This window comes from Elgaria multicarinata, chromosome 1, assembly GCF_023053635.1.
Source record: "Elgaria multicarinata webbii isolate HBS135686 ecotype San Diego chromosome 1, rElgMul1.1.pri, whole genome shotgun sequence".
Classification (NCBI taxonomy): domain Eukaryota; kingdom Metazoa; phylum Chordata; class Lepidosauria; order Squamata; family Anguidae; genus Elgaria; species Elgaria multicarinata.
In genome coordinates, this window is record NC_086171.1 from 105887849 (window position 1) to 105909016 (window position 21168).

At 44.6% G+C, this 21168-nt stretch overlaps 1 protein-coding gene across 1 annotated transcript in view; it reads left to right on the forward strand.

Annotated features, from left to right (window-relative positions):
- The window catches only part of CACNA1E (calcium voltage-gated channel subunit alpha1 E), a 287767-nt gene that overhangs the window by 112337 nt on the left and 154262 nt on the right, over positions 1 to 21168 (forward strand). Inside the window, exon 7 of the mRNA XM_063134500.1 lies at positions 17764 to 17867. Coding sequence (XP_062990570.1) covers positions 17764 to 17867 — 104 coding nt within the window. The remainder of the gene's footprint in view (positions 1 to 17763; positions 17868 to 21168) is intronic.

Consider the following 21168-nt stretch of genomic DNA (forward strand, 5'->3'; position numbering starts at 1 on the left):
AATATCTTCATAGATATGGTTAATTCTTTCCTTCCTTCCTTCCTTCCCTCTCTCTCTCTCTCTCTCTCTCGTCTCTTGGAATTAAGAGCTCTGCACCTCTACAAACTAGGGCTGTGCACCTGCCGCCTGAACCACTGGTAATCCCCCCTCCCACCTGCCCCCTTACCTGGCTCTGCCGCCGTCACCGCACAGACTGTGGCAGCAGCACCACCAGGTAAGCCCCCCTCCTCCCCCACTTACCTGCGTCCGGAGCTCTGGATCAAGGCGAAGCGATCCTCAGCAGAGCAAACTTCTTTGCATCGATCCACAGCTCCCCAACCCGATTCGCATCCGACTTTCGCGGGTTCAGATCCGATTGCTCCGCTCCTGAATCGGAGCGGAGCATAGCCCTACCACAAACAACTATGGAGTTGGCAAGAATGAAATAATATAGTATTTAACTGGACAGAATCCATTCATCTTCTGAATGGGATTCAATGTTCCATGAATATGACAGATGCTGAGTTGTATGACTGACAATCAGGGTGCGTTGGAGTACATGTGGAGCATGCTTGTGAAGTGCAATTTCTTAAGTTAATTACAGTGTACACATGGGAATCTTTGTATTTATATTATCTAGTAGTTCTTCTGGAGCTTGCTCTTTTGGGTTCCATTCTCACATTATTATCAGATTTTCTTGCAATCTTACTAGATTATCATTGTGATGTTACCCTCTGGGAGATCTGAGATACAGATATTTCAATCTCTTTCATGGTATACTGTTAACGGCACAATCCTAAGCATGTTTACTCAGAAGCTACTACTTACTCCCAGGTAAACATACATAGGATTGCTCCCTTAAGTCATCCTTGTTGTGGTCTTCTATGGGTACCCTCCTTTCCTTCTTTAATACAGTTAGGCTTTGGTAATAACATTCGTATACTGTAGCTGCTGTGCCGCAGGTTAGCATTGCTCAGATTCACCACTGGCTGATGGAAAGCCATAAGCTCCCGTGGCTGTGTGAATATTCCATGAGATAAAGAAAGGATAGAAACAGCAAATAAAATAGGAGATATAAGGGGTATGAAAGGGAAATGATCCCGAAGGAGCTGGTGTATGCACTTGAATTATTAGAGCGTGTAAAGAGGTGGTGTGAATTGCTGAAGCCGAGCCCTAGGGCAGGGCCAGGTATTTGAGCCTGCAAAATTTTGAAAATAATACCACTTCTTGTGTCTCTCCCTCCCACCCCCATCAGTCTGTCAAGGTGAGTATGAAAATTTAATCAACACCCTCGACTCTTAGCAGCTCTGTTGCAAGTGCAAAAAAGCAAAAAAGCAAAACCCAACCTTGATTTTCTTTACAGCTATTTCTCTGCAATTCCAACCTTCTCAGCAGCATCAATGCCCAGAATGTGTAAATATCTCAATGCTGACTCCAACAGTAACAACAGTAACAGTTGGAAGCTGGCCTGAGAATGGAACAGAGGTGTGTGTGGGGGGGGGGGAGGTGACAATACATGGGGTATAGACACTTATTCAAGCATAAAAATTAGTGATGCCACTGAACCTCATAATTACCTGGTTTGGGAATATGAACCTGCATAGCTCATAAATGCTTGGATGCAATATGAATGGAATGTTATATCCCTCAGAAAGTTTAAAGCAACATGATACAGTCAGCTGGCATTATGAGTTAAAGAAATCCGCAAGTCTTTGTGTTTGTGTGTGTGTGTGTGTGTATGTGTATGAGAGAGAGGGAGAGAAAGAGAGTTCTCTGAAGATGCTTCTAAGTCAGACTTCCCCAACTTGGTGCCCTTCATATGTGTTGAACTACAACTCCCCTAATATTCCAGCTAACTGGGAAATGGGAGTTGTAGTCCAACACATCTGGAAGGCACCAGGTTGGAGAAGGCTGTTCTAAGGGGGTGATCCATTTCCAAAACAAGCTTAGGGCAGTTCAGCCATCATTAAGAGAAGCCTAGTTGTAAAAACTAAAAACTTTCTCTGATGTTATGCTGTCAACACATTCCTCACTTCCAAATGAAGCCCAAGCTGGATGTTATGAGGCTGGTTGTTATAAAGATTAACAGCCCCATATCCCTTCCTTGTATTTCCCTGGGGATTGCCTAGTAAATGAGATGTGGGATATGACATCATCTCATTCAGAGCTTTCCTGCCCCGCCCCACCCCACCTCCCGCATTTTCCTTCTCAGAGAGTGCAATGATGTCATATCACACATCTCCATTTATAAAAGAATGCACAAGCATGGCTAAAAGAAAACAAAAAATGTGGCAGATTATGTATACCGGTCGTCGTTTTGGCACAAGGAACAGAATCATCATCGCATGCATATAGACTGGGTTTTCCCAACACGACAACCCATTGTGGGTGACAAGCCATGGTGGGTTGTCATGTCATGTGAACCTCGACTGATTTTCACAGGGTGGCGTGTGCATAGGTAACAAGACACCCTAACAACCCATGGCTTGTTTTAGGGGGTGTTGTATCTATGATGGATTGGTGTGTCATCCGAACCCGGCACTGCCAACCCATCCTGGGTTGGGGGCATCAGCAAGTGAGCTGCTCAGTAAGAGTAGCAGAAACCCCTGTCACTCCTGCCAAGTGATCTTGCTTGTACCACAGTGACAGGTCTTCCCACTTAGCAAAGTTATCCTTAGATTCTAAAGTGTGGGATTTACTCTTGGGGGGTCTCCTCTTCTATTCCAATCCTCCCTGAATCTCCCTCAGGTTGTTTTAAGGGTGATCTAGGCACCAGGTTTGCCCCATTTTTGGAGCTTCCCTTTCATTGCAAATGGGAAATATGGAAGTGGGGTGGACCCCAGATCACCTTTAAAACCCCTTGGTGGAGATGTGGGGAGGGGTGGAATAAATGGGTAACTTACCCAAACGGTAAGTTCCACAATTCAGAATTTGAGACTAACTGTGCTAAGGGTGCAATCTGGTCCCATTTCCCCAACCTGTCAGTGGGTAATTTGCAAGAGTACATATATATAATTTGACAGCTGCAATTACATACCTCTAGAATTGTGAAAACCCAAGCCAAAAAAACCCTTTAAAATTACAAAGACATTTGTGCACATTGAGGTCAGGGGAAAAATTGCCCCCATTTCGTGTAAATGTTGGGGCGCAAAAAATATTTTATAAGGTCCTAACACGATCGGAGCAGGGGTTTGCTGCCAAGTCCCTGGGATATGTGCTGGAGCTGGCTGGAGGACTGAGAGGAAGGAGGGTGAGAACAACCCATGGCCTCACTCTGGGTTGATCCAACCCACATTGCAGAGCTTATTTCACAGGGTGGGTTGTTGTGTTGTGGAAACTCAACCGTTGTGTGGCAGATTTCAGGGGTGGGCTGAGCAGGGCAACGGGACATGGCCTGTGTGTACCTGTGGAACTGTCTGGGTATGTCTCTCTTGAAGGCTGGCAGAGGAGAGAGCATGATGTGTTAGTGAAGGTAGACATGATTTGACAGGGGTAGCACAACCATCACCCAGGAGTTCTTCTATAGAAGAAGCCGCATGTCAGTGGAGCTCATGTTGGAGGACGTCCAGATGGATTGCACTCTGAGGCTTCAAGCGTGATCTTTAATCTAACACTGGCTGTATAGTGATCAGACACCTGACAGCAAAGGGCTGACTCTCTGTTTTTAGAACACGAGCAAAAGTGCTGAATTTGCATTATGTTTCCAGAACACCTCATTAGTCAGGAATGTATCTGGTGGTGTGGCAGCAATACAATTCGAGTATCCAGATCCAGAGCCTAATACGTTCTCTGGTTTTTATGTATTTTGAATATGTATATACTGCCCTTCATTACCAAATCACAGGGTGGTGTACAGAATTCATTAAAACAGCAATCAAAGCAAAATACAAAGCTATAGTAAAAACAAAAGATCATTAAGACAGGTATTAAAATCAGCAAATGCCTGGGTAAACAGATAAGCGTTTAACCGGTGCTGAAACACCATCAAGATTGGTGCCTGTCGCTTTGCAGTGGGGAGAGAATTCCAAAAGCAGGGTGCCACAACAGAAAAGACCCCCTCCCCGGTTGCTATCAGATATACATGTACTGGTGATGGAACAACCAGGATGTGTACGTGGAGCTCTTATGCCTGACGGGAAACCCCTTTCGCCCCAGTGATTGTGGCTGGAGCAGCTTAAATCTGCATAGTAAATAATAACAAGTGGGACTTGCAACAAAACCTTGTACCCTGGAGTGCTTCTGTTCGGGGTTCCAGCCATTCAGTTCCATTTCTCCTTCCCAGTTTCTCCCCTCCAACAATCAGTCAGCATTCCATGCCCACTGAGCATGCTCAGACATTATTGTGTTGTTATTATTTTTCCTCCCTCTGGTTCCCATATCACACCCAAAGGTGTTTTTTTTTTTTTTTTTTTTTTGGTACTTCTGCAAAACTTGGAGTTCCTTTGGTCCTCTGACACCGTCCTTCTGTGAATGGGTGATCCATTCTGGCCATGTAAAAAATGCCACTTGAAGAGTTGAGATTGCTATTAGTGCTGCTGAGGAGAATCTTGGAATTGGCCATGCCTGGTTTGTTGCTTCCGTTTTGCACTTGAGAAGTGTGTTCGTGTGTGTGTGTGTGTGTGCGTGCACATGCACATGTGGTCTCCCACTTCCCTTCTCTTAAATAAGGTGTCTTTCCTTCTCATGGAAGGAAAGAGTAGGATTGTGTAAAGGTGTATGCAACATTTTGATATTTTTCTTCAGGTTCAATTGGTGCAACAACGCCTCACTGCCTTGGTCCCACAAAACCCCTACTCTACCTACTTTCAGATTTTAAAGCTCTTATTACAAAGCAGTAAGGGCTTTCTGCCAAGTGGGAAATTCCCTGGGTTAAGATGAGAACCTCGAAATCTATTTGACTTCACAGGATGTCCTGCATTTGAGTTTACAAACTTGTGGGTTTGCTTGGAAGTCAGACCGTTGTTCAGCCTTCCCTATCAACACTAAACTGAACTCCTCAGAGCTCTTTCAAAACCTAAATTTTCTGTAAAGCAGCAGTCTCCTAACCAGACTAACTTTTGTTCTGTGAGGGAGAGCTACCAATTTCCTTGTTAGGCAATTGTGAAAAGAGAATGTATTCATTGAAACCCATTCTATAGTGGACGGGTACCAGAAAATGATAGCTGAAATGATGTATAACCTTAAATACAAGAGATCCAGTTAAAGCTCTCTGTGTAACAAAGGAGAATGGAGAGGCCAAAACACAAATGTATTCAGGAAGAGGCACTGAAACCCTGTAGTACACTGAGAATGGTGCCAGAGAGGCACATGTTCTGGCCCAACCTGGAGCGACATTCAAAATAAGCATCAAAACTCATATTGATAGTTATTAAAATAATATTAATTTAGTAAGATTTCCTTTTCAGTTTGGAATAGTTCAACATGTTTTCAAAATGGTAAATGAAATAACATACCTACACACTTTCTTAGAGGCGTAGGAAGAGTTTCTAGCCAGATGCTTCCCATGGGAGCTCCTCTTTGGCTCTGTGCCTGCGGCCTAAGACTGTAAAGCACATTTAGCTTTTGAATATTGTTGATGGGAGAGGCAAAAACCCAGGCATGAGAAATGGGGACGTGTGGGGGTTTGCGCAACAGATTTGAGCAGGAACAGTGTATAATCTGAGTAGTGAGAACTTTGAATTTTTGCTTCAGTTCGCTTAAATGTCTACAACCATTTTTAACTTGCAGTGGATGCTGGTTCCTGAGACAAGGGATGTAAAATTAAGAGCATGGCCTGGGTATAGAAATTCAGCACTCTGAAACTGTCAGGAATGTATGTATTATTTTGTTTGTTTGAGGCACAAGTCTTTATGATCTCCTTCTGTATGCTCATAAATTGGATATATATTTTTTACGGGTAGGTTGCAGGAGAGTCAAGGAAAAAGAAAGGGACAATATTGCTTGTTAAACCCTGCTGAATTAAGAAATGCAGAACTAGATCCAAACTTACCTTGACGTTAGGAATCTGTCAGTTCAACGTGTTTGGTTTGTGGGCTCAGAGCTATGGGGATTGATTGGGTTTGATGTTGGGCTTTGGCAAAATTCAGGGTGATGGTTTATTTTCTGTGCAGGACTCCACTTCAAACTGCTCAATTTCTGCTCAGCAACTAGACATGTTCTTATAGTAAAAAGCCACATATCTTGCCGAGAGGCAAAGTGTGGCCAATAGGTTAGGAAGAGCAGGATCATTACCTCATCCCATTGGCTCTGTCTCTGCAGCAGCATATACCGTATTTCTTCAATTCTAAGACGCCATCAATTCTAAGACGCACCACGTTTTTAGAGATGTTTATATGGGTGGGGAAGTATTCTGCCATGCCCGGCAAGGCCTGGGCATGGGGAGGGGATGGCGGGCAGGTAAGGAAAGAGATGTGGCCAATTCTTATCGGGCCAATGGTTTTGGTGCCACAGGGCTGGGACAGGTTACAAGTAAGCCAAAAACAAGGCACTTGCCCCTAACGTCGCAGGCCCACGTTGCCTGTCGGGGTGGGCCCTGCCAGGCGAAGGGTACCTGCTGGGGGCAGGGGCCAACCGGGGAGCACTTGCAAGGGCCCGGAGGCTTCACCAGCTGCCACCACTTCTTGTGGGGACTGGGAGGGGGTCGTTCGCGAGGCGCCCACCTTCAGGCCAGCTCCAGCTGCCAGTGCTGAGGGGCCTCTTCCAGGCATGGCTAGATGGGCCATGGAAACTCTCCGAGGCGCGAAGGAGCAGGCTGCACGTGCACTACCGCCCCCAGCCCAGCGGAAGCCCCGCAGCAGTGGCGGAGAGAACCCCCCTGCCCTGCAGGCGCCCCGGGCTCCTCTCCCGCACATGTCGCGTGAGAATGGCACAGCTGCGAGTCCCGGAGCGCGGCCCACCCGCACCCCGGCCCAGCAACTCACCTCCCGGGCGTCGCCTCCGTCTTCCCGGCCGGCGCTGCTGCACCTCCTCCTCCGTGCAGAACCAGCAGCCACAGCTGTGGCAGAGAAGCCGGCGGCACCCCCCCCCCGCCTCGCACAACCCTCCGCGAGCCCAGTGGCATCCGCCTGTCCACCCCGGCCCCATGCGCGAGGTCAGGTGCATGCCAGGCCCGACCTGGCCAGAGCCGCGTAGCTGTGCCCACCTGGCTGACTGTGCTTGTGGCGCGGCGGGCGGGGCCCGCTTAGGGCTCGGAGCTCCGTTGGCACGTGTGTGAGCCCTGTTAGCTCCGGGGAGCACGAATAGGCCCAGGGCAGCTGCGGATCATCGCTGAGGCCCCCAATCATGCCACGCGCATTCCCCGGCCTACATTGTGAGCGCAGAGCTGCTTAGGCGCACTCAACAAACCCTCGAGCCGCCTGGGCATCGAGAGCGGGGTAGAGGGATAACAGCGCACTTTGCAGGCGATTCTAAGACGCCATCAATTCTAAGACGCACCCCATTTTTAGAGATGTTTATATGGGGGGAAAAGTGTGTCTTAGAATCAAAGACATACGGTATTAAACTATTTAATAATGCTGCTCAGAGGGAGATAATTGGTCATGTCACTATCTGTGGTCATTTTTTTAGTTTTCTGTTCTGTTTTTTTAGGTATTTATATACTGCTTTTCCAGGATACAATATCCTAAAGCGATTTCGGATTTCCCAGCTTCCAGTCATGCTGTTATTCTCCAAGTGATTTCTAAAAACTATGTACAGTATCAGAGTATTACAATTTCTCTGCTCAGGTGAGGACAAGCAAGTCTTAGGTTGCAAACTGAGACTACAACTCTCAAATGCAAGAGCAAGATGCATTTCTGCCTCTAGGGGGATTGAAGCAGAGACTGAAACTGATAGTGATAGCTATAGCTCAGAAAATGAATCTGATTAAATTTCATGAATATTCATTGAATCTTGTTCCCCCCTTTTTCTCAGTTCTTTTTATGGGAATGGATGCTTTATGTCTGCTTGACACTGTGGAGGACTAGTGGAGACATAAATAATTTTCTTTGTTACTAATGTTGATGGTTTCTTCTGGGTTTTTAAAAAATTGTTTTTTGCTTGCTCCTTATAAACTGGCAAAACCAAAGAGGTTCCTTATAGTTCTGATGTTCCTTACAGTTCAGGAGTTTATAGCTACCATTTGTTACCATTTTTTTTAAAAAAATAAAAAGTTAATTCAATTTGTAATAATTGTTTCAATACACTGTACATTTAATATTCCAAATGTAATAATTTTATGTCAAAACAACTTGTACATAATTACATTTTATGTTCCTAATGTAACAAAGTGACTTTCAATCTGTAAAAAGTGCTAATATTGCATTATTTCAATTTTTCTGAAAATTTCCATTTCCCCCTTTAAAAAACAGGAAAAAACTGTTTTCTTTTTCCCCATGGCTTCAAAATTTATGGAAATTTTACCTCTCTACATGGGAGCACCTCTTTGTAAGGCAGAGATAATATTTTATTTTTTATTATATTTCTATATCACCAATAGACAAAGCTCTCTGGGCAGATCCGTCACTGACTCTGCCTATCCAAATCACTGACTTCTAGCCCTATTCCACCTAGGATGGGTCCCTGGCTGAGTTCACTTTAATTTAAAGTGGCTAATGAGTTGTTTTCCAGCCCTCAAGGGAGGAGAGGAAAGAAAACAGAAAGGTCACTCATCTGGGAAATTTAGGATGGGGCAATCCCAGAACCACAAGGGAAGATGCACTTATCTACCCTGGCTTATTTTGGTTTAATAACCCCTCCCACTCTAAACATGCGTAGGATTGAGCTGTTAATATTGGGATGTGAAAGAACCACAAAACCCTATGCTTTCAACAACAAAGCCTGAGAAAGTGCTGAAAGAGAACATGAGAAAGGAGAGGTAGCTAACTGGACACATGGTAAGATAGCCATTCCAAATTTCATCCATGCATCCACAGGAAGGGGCAAGAAGGGACAATTGACCCCCTGAGGATGATCATGTGAGGTACTGGTTCCTCTCTATTCGACCCTGGTTAGGCCTCATCCAGAGTATTGTGTCCAGTTCTGGGCTCCGCAGTTCAAGAAGGACGCAGACAAGCTGGAGCATGTTCAGAGGAGGACAACCAGGATGATCAGGGGTCTGGAAACAAAGCCCTATGAAGAGACACTGGTAGTAACATAAGTTTTCCCATTTAGCCATCTGGTAGTAACCAGGCAACCAGGCAACTTGGTCTGAACAAGCCTGTTTGTCCGCACTGACAAAAGTGTTCCTGTACCAAACATTATGGGTTAAAGGAAGGGGAAATGTAGCTGAGTCACCAGGCTTGTTAGAATATTGCTTGAGGATTTAAATACCAAAATCTCATAATCCATACTCATTGCATACTTCATATAGAAGAACTAAACAAGCTGGAGCGTGTTCAGAGGAGGGCAACCAGGATGATCAGGGGTCTGGAAACAAAGCCCTATGAAGAGAGACTGAAAGAACTGGGCATGTTCAGCCTGGAGAAGAGAAGATTGAGGGGAGACATGATAGCACTATTCAAGGACTTGAAAGGTAATCACACAGAGGAGGGCCAGGATCTCTTCTCGATCCTCCCAGAGTGCAGGACATGGAATAATGGGCTCAAGTTAAAGGAAGCCGGATTCCAGCTGGACATCAGGAAAAACTTCCTGTTAGAGCAGTACGACAATGGAATCAGTTACCTAGGGAGGTTGCGGGCTCTCCCACACAAGAGGCATTCAAGAGTCAGCTAGACAACCATCTGTCAGGAATGCTTTAGGGTGGATTCCTGCATTGAGCATGGGGTTGGACTCGATGGCCTTTTAGGCCCCTTCCAGCTCTGCTATTCTATGATTCTATGATCCATAATCTCCAGGTCCCAGCTTTCATTTCAAGGGTGGGGAAGCTTGTGCAGCCACTATTCTGCCTATTCATTTTGTAAGAAACTAGCCTCCTACTTTTTGGTGTTTTAGCCAATGAACGAAGTCACAGCAATGATTAACATAGCCACTATCTGGATGGGTTAACCCATTTGGGGTCTTCCCTGTTAGGGAGTGATTGCAGCCTCATTAAAAAAAAATAGAAATCCAGGAGTTTCCTGTAGCTGCGTTGGGCAGTAGTGTGTCTATCAAAAAATAAAAAGTAGCAGCAAAGTTCATGATCTTTCTACCTCAGGTCTTGTTAATATTTACGAACATTTAAAAAATTTCTCTGATAACATATGCCGATAAAGTTCATCATTACTATACCCAGATATAGCAGAAGGCAGGGCTGTGGCTGAGAAAGTGGGGGTTACACTGTGTTGTTATTCCCATTTTGTGGACAGGTATGTGTATTAGAGTAGTGTATGACAACTCTGTGGTGTAGTCCAGTATTGTTGGTGTTTTAGGGAAATGCAATGGGGCTGTGAAATTGATTGTAGCAGCCATGCAATTCACAAGCCTCTTGTGAAGAAACCTAAATCTATTATGCCTATAGAGTAGAGCCTAGTAGTGGGCTACAAACTGAGCAGGGGTGAAGGGAATCATCGTAAGAACTGAAGGTTTCACCTGTGTGTGCCGCAATAAATTGTCTGGTCACCTGGTCTCCCCATTGAGAAAAAAACAGAGGGGTGGACTTGGTATACAAATTTCTCACAGGCTAGATCTACCTATCTTGGATAGACGTGGTACCCAAGCCTTATCGCTGCTCAGTCACCATATCTACCAGAAATGGTAGACCTGGGCCACAGCTAGACCTAAGGTTTATCCTGGGATCATCCAGGGTTCGCCCCTGCCTGAGCACTGGATCCCCTCTGTGTCACCTAGATGAACAGGTTTGACCCCTGGACGATCCAGGGATAAACCTTAGGTCTAGCTATGGCCTTGATCTCCGATCCTATCAGGGCTTTGTTTTTAAATGTGCAACAAAATGTACAGGGGGGAAAATACACAGTTCGAAAAGAACATTGATGCAGTTTGAAATTCAAACCATGAAAAAGTGGCATTGTATTTAATGTAAAAAGTGTCTGATAACAATGTGAGAAGTAAAATTAGTAGTCCAGGCTCCTCTAGAAACCCTATCAAGCATATTCATTTCTCATTTTTTCTGCTAAAGACACTCCCCACAGACTCCACTGCTACCCCTTGGAGCTGCCTAGTCCCCTTCAGATGTTTGGACTTCAACTGCCAGCCCCAGCCAGTGGTTTGGAATGCTGGGAGTTGTAGTCTAACACATTTGGAGGGCACCAGGTTGGGCAAAACAGTAGAGTGTCCACCAGTGTTTCCTAAATGAAGGAAATAATTCTAGGATGAATCATGTGAAGTTGTCAATATTATGGCAGCAATGCCATAAAATCTAAGGTATGATATTCTTAAGACAGCTGTATTATATTTGTGCATTTGGTGTGTCCCCCCTCACTTGTTCCTAGGGTCGTGTGTGTGTGTGTGTGTGTGTGTGTGTGTGTGTGTGTGTGTGTGTGTGTTGTCCCTCACTCCAAATAAAGTTTTGTTGGAGTTCACAGTGTTTTTTGAATATAACACTCTTTTGCATTGGTGCTGTCCCCAGGATCTTCTACTACTCTGTGTAGGCTTCTAAATGTCATGAAACTTGATGCTAAGCAACAAAATGCACACACAAGGAAAGTACACAGGTGTGCTTTAGCGGTGCATGCGAATTATAACCACAAACTGTTGTGCAGCTTTGCACGCACACACACACACACACACACGCACATACCCACACACCAGAAAAAAATCTCAGGTGTGAAATAAGGGCCCTAATCCTCCTGTGAGTCCTTGTGAAGATTTTTTTTTTAAGTTCTGCAGATGGAAATGCCTTTGCTGGAAATTAGTAGTACTAAGTGATAATCCCACAGAAATCGCATATAATCGTCTGCTGAGCACCATCAGGTTGGATGACTTAAACCCCAGGGGGTTCATAATGTCTTATGAAGCAACTGCTAAATTGAAATATTCTCTTTTGATTGGCTTAATGGCTCAGTTTTCCTGATGGTGTCCAGGGCTTCTTATTGTACTGGTAGCAGTACAAATCTTACAATGCTTGGATGCAACTCTCTGGCAAAGCCAACTCCCTCAGACAGCCAGAAAGCAGAAGTGGCTCCACTGTTGAGCCAATTAGTCATATTTTATTTCAGCGGGGTAATAAATAAATGCTCCTTTGATCAAACATTTGTCATGTGCAAGAGCTCAAGATCCACATTAGAGGCCATATCCAAGAGTTGAAATGACACCTGGCCAAATGTTGAAACTGACTGGTTTTTTAAATCTGGATTTTGATGTCAGTTAAACAAACAAACAAAATCAAAATTTGATCCAAATTCACCAGGTGCAGTTGGCTGAACAAATGAATAAAATTAGTGTAACATTACTAAAATCTATTTCAAGTCATCTATTGAGATTTCAAATACTGACTGCAAATGCATGTCACCTGACACATCTCAGATGCTGATTACTACATGTCAAATATGTCAGATATCATTAAAGAAAAAAACCAACTGGTGCCGCATATGTGGATACTGCCATAAATTGACTGCTACTGCAAAATACTGAAGATGCATGAAAAATACTAAATGTTCAAATCTGTAGGGAATGTTTTGAAAATGTTTGTAATTGGGTTTTTAAAACGACATTTTTCAAGAGAATTGCTGTGGGGTGTGGATTTTTTCCCCAGTTCTACAATATTCTATTTCTCCGCACCACCCACCACCCCATCTGCACTGTAAACAATGCTGTAGAGGGGGGAAGTATCTCTCTTAGTGGGAGGGGCCCTGGCCAGGTAAGAAATCTCACCTTGCACTTCCAATCTGGGGTGGGTGGAGGGCACCAGTTGGAATAAGGGCAGACACCGTATGCAGCTAATTTGCCAGGAGAAAAGACATGAGGACTTTTGAAAGAGCAAGACTGTGGTTATGTGTATTGAGCCATCCGATCCCAAACCTATTCAGTCCAACACTGTGGCAAGCTGACTAGGTGGGATCCGTTGTGCAGTTCTCCCCAAGGCAAAATTTAAAATGAATCTTCTCAAGGTTCCAAGACTGTGCAATCGGACTCCATTGGATTGCAGAGAAAGTGAATTTAAAGTTTAGAAGGAAATGGAGTAGTTATTTTGGCGCACTGAGTTGCTTCTCATGTCTGACCACTGATTTTCAACAGCAAGTTAAGGTCGGGGTCATGTATCTCAAGTGGGAGGGGCAATAGCTCAGTGTGATAGAGCACAGGCTTTGCATGCAGAAGGTCCCAGGTTCAATACCCAGCTTCTCCAGGTAGGGCAAGGAAAGGAATCCCACCTGAAACCCTGGAGAGCTGCTGCCAATCAGTGTCGACACTACTGGGCTAGATGGACCAATGGTTTGACTCCGTATAAGGCTCTCAATCTTGGCTAGATGTTCAGCACCTTGGGTAGTTCCTTTAGAGGTCTGACTGGGGCCGTAGCTAGACCTAAGGTTTATCCCTGGGTCATCCAGGGGTCAAACCTGTTCATCTAGGTGACACACAGGGGATCCAGTGCTCAGGCAGGGGCGAACCCTGGAGGATCCCAGGATAAACCTTAGGTCTAGCTGTGGCCTGGGTCTGACAGAAATCCAGAGTGGCTTCACCACCCTGTTAACGTTAGAGCCACTACCCTCCATTGATCTGCTTTGAATGCCCCACAAAAAATGGGTGAAGTGGTTTGTCACTGCTGTAGAGGATGCTGTAGATCTTTAACTCTGGTGTAGCATAGAAGGGATAGGTAGCTGCATGCTGCCCTTCTCCGAGCTAGAATTAACAGCAGGGTCAGGGAAGGCATAGGGAGGAATGTGTCAGGAACTGTTGCCCTTGAAATGAGACCATCTTTGGGCCTTCTGTATGTAGTTGCGCACAGGAGAAAGACTTTGGGGCACAAATTGTTAAGGTGCAAAGTAAATCTCTGATGATCGCTCAGTGATAGCCAGCAGGAAAATAGAAATCTTAGCAATTGGTGAACTCGGGCTTCAGAGTCCTCTTCATACCCCTGCAGTATGAAGCCTCTGGATTGGCCAGCCCTGGCCAAAACACTAGGAGGATCCTACCTTTCTTTTCCTGCTGGGTCAACAGAGCAATAACTTTAGCTGACTTCAGAGACTCTCAGCTGGGAGTCCAGTCATAGCCAGCCTGGCAGTGACACTGCTTTGGGCCCAGAACTCCTCTGTTTTATTACCTCTATGAAGACAGGCAGCCTTGGGTTGGGCTGCTGGATCTTCAAGTCATGGGGGAGCACATGCAGAAACAGGTTTTGCATTCTAACCTCTTCCCCTCCTTCATCTCTTCCCTCCCGCACTCCCTTCTGAGGAATAATGTGATAATTGCCATGTGTGACTATTTACTTAAGGAGGAGGAGGCACCACCCCCAGTTAGGCAGGTTGATCAGCAGAGAAAACATTGCTACTGCGTTGGGTCTCAAATCGCTGGCAATTGAGATTGCTTTCCCAGTGCAGGTGTGCAGCCGCCTCCAAGCTGTTTTCACCGTCTGTCATGATCCCCCTCCCTTTATTTGTGTGTCACTTTCAAAACTAGAGTGTAACAGGAGCAAAGCCAGAGATAACACAAGTGACAGCGCAAGAAAGTGATTGCAAGAACTGATGTGCAGTTTAAAAGTTGGGTTGGTGGCATGTTGGTGTCCTGTTCTCCTGAGAAGTTGTAGTGGTATTTTAGTCCCACGACAACCCTGTGAGGGAGGTTCACCTGAGGCTCAGTTCACAGAAGGGGCCTAAGAAGAACCACCGTGTGGCCATAGGCCTCAGGGTTGCTGTAGCAACAGTGGTTCTGATGGGTGCTTTAGTCAGCTGAAGAGCCCTTTATTCACCTGCCTATTTACTTACCCAGCAATCAGCCCCATGGAGTTATTACAGCACCAGAGAGAAAGAAGAAAGCTACAGAGCAGCAGCAACTACTTTGCTCCTGTTTGGTTCTCAAAGAATCATAGAATCATAGAATAGCAGAGTTGGAAGGGGTCTATAAGGCCATCGAGTCCAACCCCATGCTCAATGCAGGAATCCACCCTAAAGCATCCCTGACAGATGGTTGTCCAGCTGCCTCTTGAAGGCCTCTAGTGTGGGAGAGCCCACAACCTCCCTAGGTAACTGATTCCATTGTCGTACTGCTCTAACAGTCAGGAAGTTTTTCCTGATGTCCAGCCGGAATCTGGCTTCCTTTAACTTGAGCCCGTTATTCCGTGTCCTGCACTCTGGGAGGATCGAGAAGAGATCCTGGCCCTCCTCTGTGTGACAACCTTTTAAGTACTTGAAGAGTGCTCTCATGTCTCCCCTCAATCTTCTCTTCTCCAGGCTAAACAGGCCCAGTTCTTTCAGTCTCTCTTCGTAGAAGAATTCTTTTGCTCAGTGGCAGGTCCAGGTTTCTGAGGACCCTTTGGCAAGACACCCTCAGTGGGCCCCCTCCCTCTGGGAGTTTGCCTTCTCATTGCCACCAGCTGCTCCTGCTCCTCATCATTGCTACCACTTGCTTGCTTGAGAGACAGTGAGAAAGCAGTCAGTGGCCTCTGTTGCTCCTCCTCCTCACCACCGCTGTTGTCTGGGCCAGAGCAAGGGGCAGGTAAACAGGAAGGTTGCAGTGTTAGAGCTTTATCACACCAGCGTTATACTGTGCAATCACTGCGAATTGCATGCAAAGGACTCAGGAGTCTTCCACCTTATAATCTGCTTTGATTGTGAAGTGCTCCCATGCATCCTGCCTTAATTGTGCTATAAAGCCAAAAGATTCGCCGTATTTAGCCCCTACTTTTTGAGCGTATCTTCCGAGCCGCCGCTGGGGCGCAGGAGCAGGATTTTAAAGAAATGCTGACATCTGTGTAAGCTTTACAGATAAAGATACCAAAATTGGCACAGTAATAGATATTAGGGAGAGCTTTAAGCATACCAAATTTGAATTGAATTGGGTCATCCATTGATTTTTAATGATTTTTTACATTTCCTCCCTTAAACTCACTTCCTGTTATGCAAAGGATTGCTGTCGCCCGGTAGCAAAAACAACAACAACCGCGAAAGCTTAGTGCTACGGGGATAATCCGAGGCAAGCAGGTACGTGGGATGGAGCTTTTAATGAGGAGGAGCAACTCCAGGGGGCTCTTAGCACTGGGGCCTTGCTGGGCTTTGGGCCCTTAGTTAGTGCCTAACGATGCCTACCCTTGTTGCCAGCCCTGCCTTCGCTCTTGGGAGGAGAGAGCAGGAGGGTATGAATGGTGACAAGAGTTTGGACCAGGCTTTCTGACTCACTGTATGATCTGCCAGCAGCACCAATAGCTGTTACAGCCAACTGGGGACTTCTGCCCACATGAAGGTTCTTTGTAAGCCTCCTGGGTGAGCCACACAAGGAAGCGAGGCCACCCAAGAGGACTTCAGGGTAGAATGTTGATGTGAATCTATTGGTTTAATAAACTGGGGCCTGCTTAGGTTTTTTTGGCTAACCTGGATATGGGATAGGGGAGTTGGTCAGTTTCCCACCTCTACCACATCCATCCTTCCTCCAAGTTTTCATACTGTGCCTTTCTGCTCTCTTACCTGTAGGTAAAGTCAGTTGCGCTGCTTCTAGCTAACGGCTTCACTGTTATGGGATGGAAAGAAGTGGGGTCCACATTTAGGTTGCCTCAGAACATAAAGGAATGGTAGCCAGATATGGAGGTGTTGGGAGATGGCCAAGTAGCAGTTTCAGGGCCATTAATAATGCCACAACCCAACACTTCTAGCTACTTTAAGAATAATCATTCTTGCTCTGCTAGTCTTTAGAGATTACTTCTTTTAAGAGGCTTGAATTCAGCTCCTACACTGGTCCATTTGTAAATGCTGTACTGATGAGTCAGACAAAGATGAGGGCTTAATTAGCGTGAAGGAAAGAAGAGCCGTTCATTCCAAGAAGATTGATGTTGCATCCTGCAGACAGTCACGTTCTGCTGCATCACTGTGCTGGCCAGTGTCATGGACAGACTATCTGCCAAGAGAACAAAAGCGGTCTGGGAAGAAGCATGGAAGTGGAGAGAGGGCAAGGCCTTATTAAAAGGCAATGAATAACCATATTACCATCTTGAGCAATCTTGCCCAAAGCCTTTTAAGCTGTCAGTTTCTTGCTCTGTGGCTTGTACTTTCCTGGGCAGCTGGCATCTTTCTTCCCCTCTGTTTTGCTCCTCTGAATTTCAGCTATGATGAAATAATTCAATTTTGTAGGCATAAATAGCAGCACGCAATTACTGATGATGACGCTATGCTCTGTGTAAGCTTGCAAGAAATGCAGGCTGGGAAAAATGGAACGGCAGTCCATGGTCAAAAGGTCATAAGTACCCCACCTGTCATCATGCCCTCAAACCCTGTCCTCTTATGTCAGCCCGTGCTTGATAACTTCAGATGTGACAACTTGGATGACCAGCCTAGGCATCCTCATTTTAATTGCTGAAGCATCTGCAGCTTGAACTAAACCCAACTATGTGGAGCGTAGGCTCAGAGTCACTTAGTGGAAACGCCCTTCATCTTGGCTCCTTGGTTCTTGCTATGTGGGTTCTTTTGTAAATGACACCTGCTGAAATTCTCTTTTCTATGCAACTGTTAAAGATACAGGAGCCCTGTCCTCCTTTTCATATGGTCACCCTAGCTAAGGGGAATGCCCACGTTGTCTCCCTTCAGGTGCGCCTCTGATGCCTGCACAAATGGGTAAGAAGAAAGCACAGGTGGTGTTAATGAACACTGCAACCAACATGCTATTAGAGGACAGGTCACAGGCATATAACATCCAGGACCTCAGTATTTACACAGAGGCTGGATGTGTTGTAACTTTTTGCTTAATTTTTCTTTTTCTTTCTTTCAGACCAATGATGCCTTAGGAGCCACCTGGAACTGGCTGTACTTCATCCCCCTTATCATCATTGGATCATTCTTTGTTCTCAACCTTGTCTTGGGAGTGCTTTCTGGGTAAGCAAATGACCCCTTTTTCTTTAATTAGACAATATTTCAAAATGGAAAATGTTGACTAGTCTTATTGGTTAGGAATTGGTATTATAAGACCTTTTTATTCTCCCAGTATTTTAACCGTCTATAAATTAATTTTAGCCTTGCTGTTTTAAAATGGTATTTTAAATTTGTATTTTTGCATTGCTGCTGTTTTTTTTTATCTTGACTGTGCTTTTATATTGTATTATGGTTTTATACTGTTGTTTTGTTTTGAATTGTCTAAATTTTGTGAACCGCCCAGAGAGCTTCGGCTATTGGGCGGTATAGAAATGCAATAAATAAATAAATGAAATGTCAGTTAGACTGGTAAGAATGTGCCCCAATTTATCAAATGTATGTTGGAGATGTAGATGGGGGAGTAGAACATTTGCACATATCAAGTTTTAAAAAATATTGGTTATTTAGGTATTGTACAAGGAATTAGAGAGATAATCTGTTATGCTATCCCACTGACCCTTAAAGTTATTTCTTTAAAGGCAAAAATAGATAGACATATAAGGAAATAACATACTGTGATGGTTACTAGCATGCTAACTGAGACATGTATATTATTGGGAAAAGGTTGGAAATCTCCCCTACCATCTCTCAGTCAGTGCAGAAAAATACATGGAATACTGTGATTACAAACAAAATCACAGCTTATAAACATGTATGGGTGAGAAGGAATAACACAATGGAGACATTCCAACAGAATTGGGTTTGTTTATTTCATTTTGGAACCCGTATAGACCTTTTAGCTTAGCACTAGTAGACTTTTTGACAATATGATTTTAAGAATATCTTTTGCACTTTGGAGTTGTGGTTTGTAAAGGTAGATTATATAATTGCTGATGAAGTTAACCATGTGTCTGATAACAACACCCTGGACAAACCATGTGAAAAAAAAAGTAGCTGTTGCAGAGGAAAAAAAGAATATTGTGGCAATTTAAAGACTAGACTAACATATTTATTATGGTATACGTCTCATGGATTAGACAGGGGCCCCTTGCATCTGACAAAGTACGTTGTAGTCCACAAAAGCTGATGTTACAATAAATCTCTTAATTGTTTTAAGGTGCCACCAGGCACTTCCTGCTGTAGTTAATAGTTGGTTTAAGTTGCCTGGGTATCAGGTGCTGGTTCCCAACCTATTATAACTCAAGTCCTTCAGTGCAAAGGCCCAGAAGACATAAGAAGTATGCCTTTCCTGTTCCACTAAGGTATTTCCTCTGGCCTTGATTGGATTTCAAACTCCGTGTTTTGAATAACTATCCTTCGTCAGATTCAGCTTGCTGTCTTCCAGGGCTGGATTTTAAACTACTGCCTGTAGATACATTAAGCCATTTCCTAAAATGGACCCAAGTTCAAGGAAATGTGGCAGGTTAGGAGAGAATTGGAACAATGGAGGATAAGGCTATTGGTGGAGGACCATTTCATGGAGGATAAGGCTATATGATGGCTATATGTTACCTCTAATATCAGAGGCAGTATGACACTAAGTACCATGAGTGGGTGGAACACCAGTGAGTGGATGCTGTCTCACTTTCATACTGCTTATGGGCTTCCGATAAGTATGTGGTTGTCCACTGTGGGAATGGAAGGTTGGACTACAGGCCTTCGTTTTTCCAACATGGTGGTTCTTATGTTCTTAGCCACGTCTCCTAGCTCTATCTCGAATTCTGATCCACATTACCACCACAGCAGAATATCGCAGGTAGTGGACTACATCCCACAACACATCTTGGAGGGTACAGCCCTGGTATGACCCCAAAGTCACCAGATATTCAGAAATACGTTCTAGGGAAGTGAGCACTCTCGTCATGACTGCATGGTTGTCTTTGGTTTGCTTCAAGTTCTAACTTACTGGCATTGGCCTAGAGTGAGACTGAAGACCTGCTAGCTAATGTTAGCCTGTTGCAGAAAAAACAAAAGAAGGAATATTGTGGCAATTTAAACATATTTATTATGGCATACGTTCATATATACTGGCAAGGAGAGGGGGGTCCTATATGAGAGATCCCTCATGGGTCATGGAATTTAGGGAAGAAAAATGGAGTGGGTTACCCTGTCTCTCCTGATCACTCACTTTGGGTATCTTATGCTCTGCTGTGGTCCACACGCGCAGCTCTGCCTCTCCTTTTCTGCCCCCATTCCTCAGCTTACTGACTTTCCTCCTTGTGTGAAAATTCTTGGGATGTGTGGATATGCAATAGACTGAAGGCTGTGGTTATAATGACAGGACACAATTAGGGTGCTTAGCACTCAACCACCAAAAACACACATTTAAAGTGGAGAATAAACAAACATTTTTATATATTTCTACTTTGGGTCAATCATATTTACATCAACCTGCCGCCTGAAGATACTATTATATAATGGTAATAATCAAACATACAAAAGGTATATTCCTCTTGTTGATACACACCCTTTACCACATCAAAATAAAGCTGGTGAATCAGTGCTTTAACCTAGTAAAACAAAGCCTCCAACAGGGCAGAAGCTTTCAACGCACGAGTAAATCAATAAATCATACCAGAATGGCACGTACTTCTGCTAGCCCAAAATATTTTGGCACCTGAGTCATAATAAATGAAATAATTGACACTTTTCTGCTTTTAGTTTTACTCCAAATTGTGCTTCCCCTAAGGGGTGAGTGCCTGTTTTCATCTTTCCGAAGGATGCATAATTTCAAATAACGTCAAAGGGCATGTTAAAGTTGGAATGCCAAGAATGGTTAGTGACTATGACTGTGGAACCAGGCAGTGGTAGTTACACGGGATTCCTTAGGAGTGCAAAGAATGGGAATACTGTGAAATCTATTTTATTTGGAAGTTCAGGGAGATCAGGATGAGCACAACACATATTAGTGTCAGGAGCAACAAGTCCAAATCTCTCGCTCGCTCACGCACAATAATTTGAGAGGCTTAAGTTCAGTTCAGTGAGGCTTTCCAATGGATTTTGCTATATCTGTCTGTTTTCCATTCTGCTCCTATTCCACTGCCTGAGATAGGCTCAAAAAATAGTCGAACTTACTAGGGTAGTTTGCTGTCACATGAAGAAGGATAGAAGGCAAGGGAGGCAGGCAGGAGGCAGACGAAGTCATGAGATGGACCCACAAAAATCCCTGAGTGCCCAGCAACAAGGATGCAATAAAATGTTCGTCTGACCACGCCCTCAGATGGGGCTGCTTGTGTGCTTTTGTATATAGATGGCAGCACTGTAACCTTTTAATTCCCCATCCCCACCCTGAGGAAATGGAAGTTTAATGCAAACCATCGGTCCA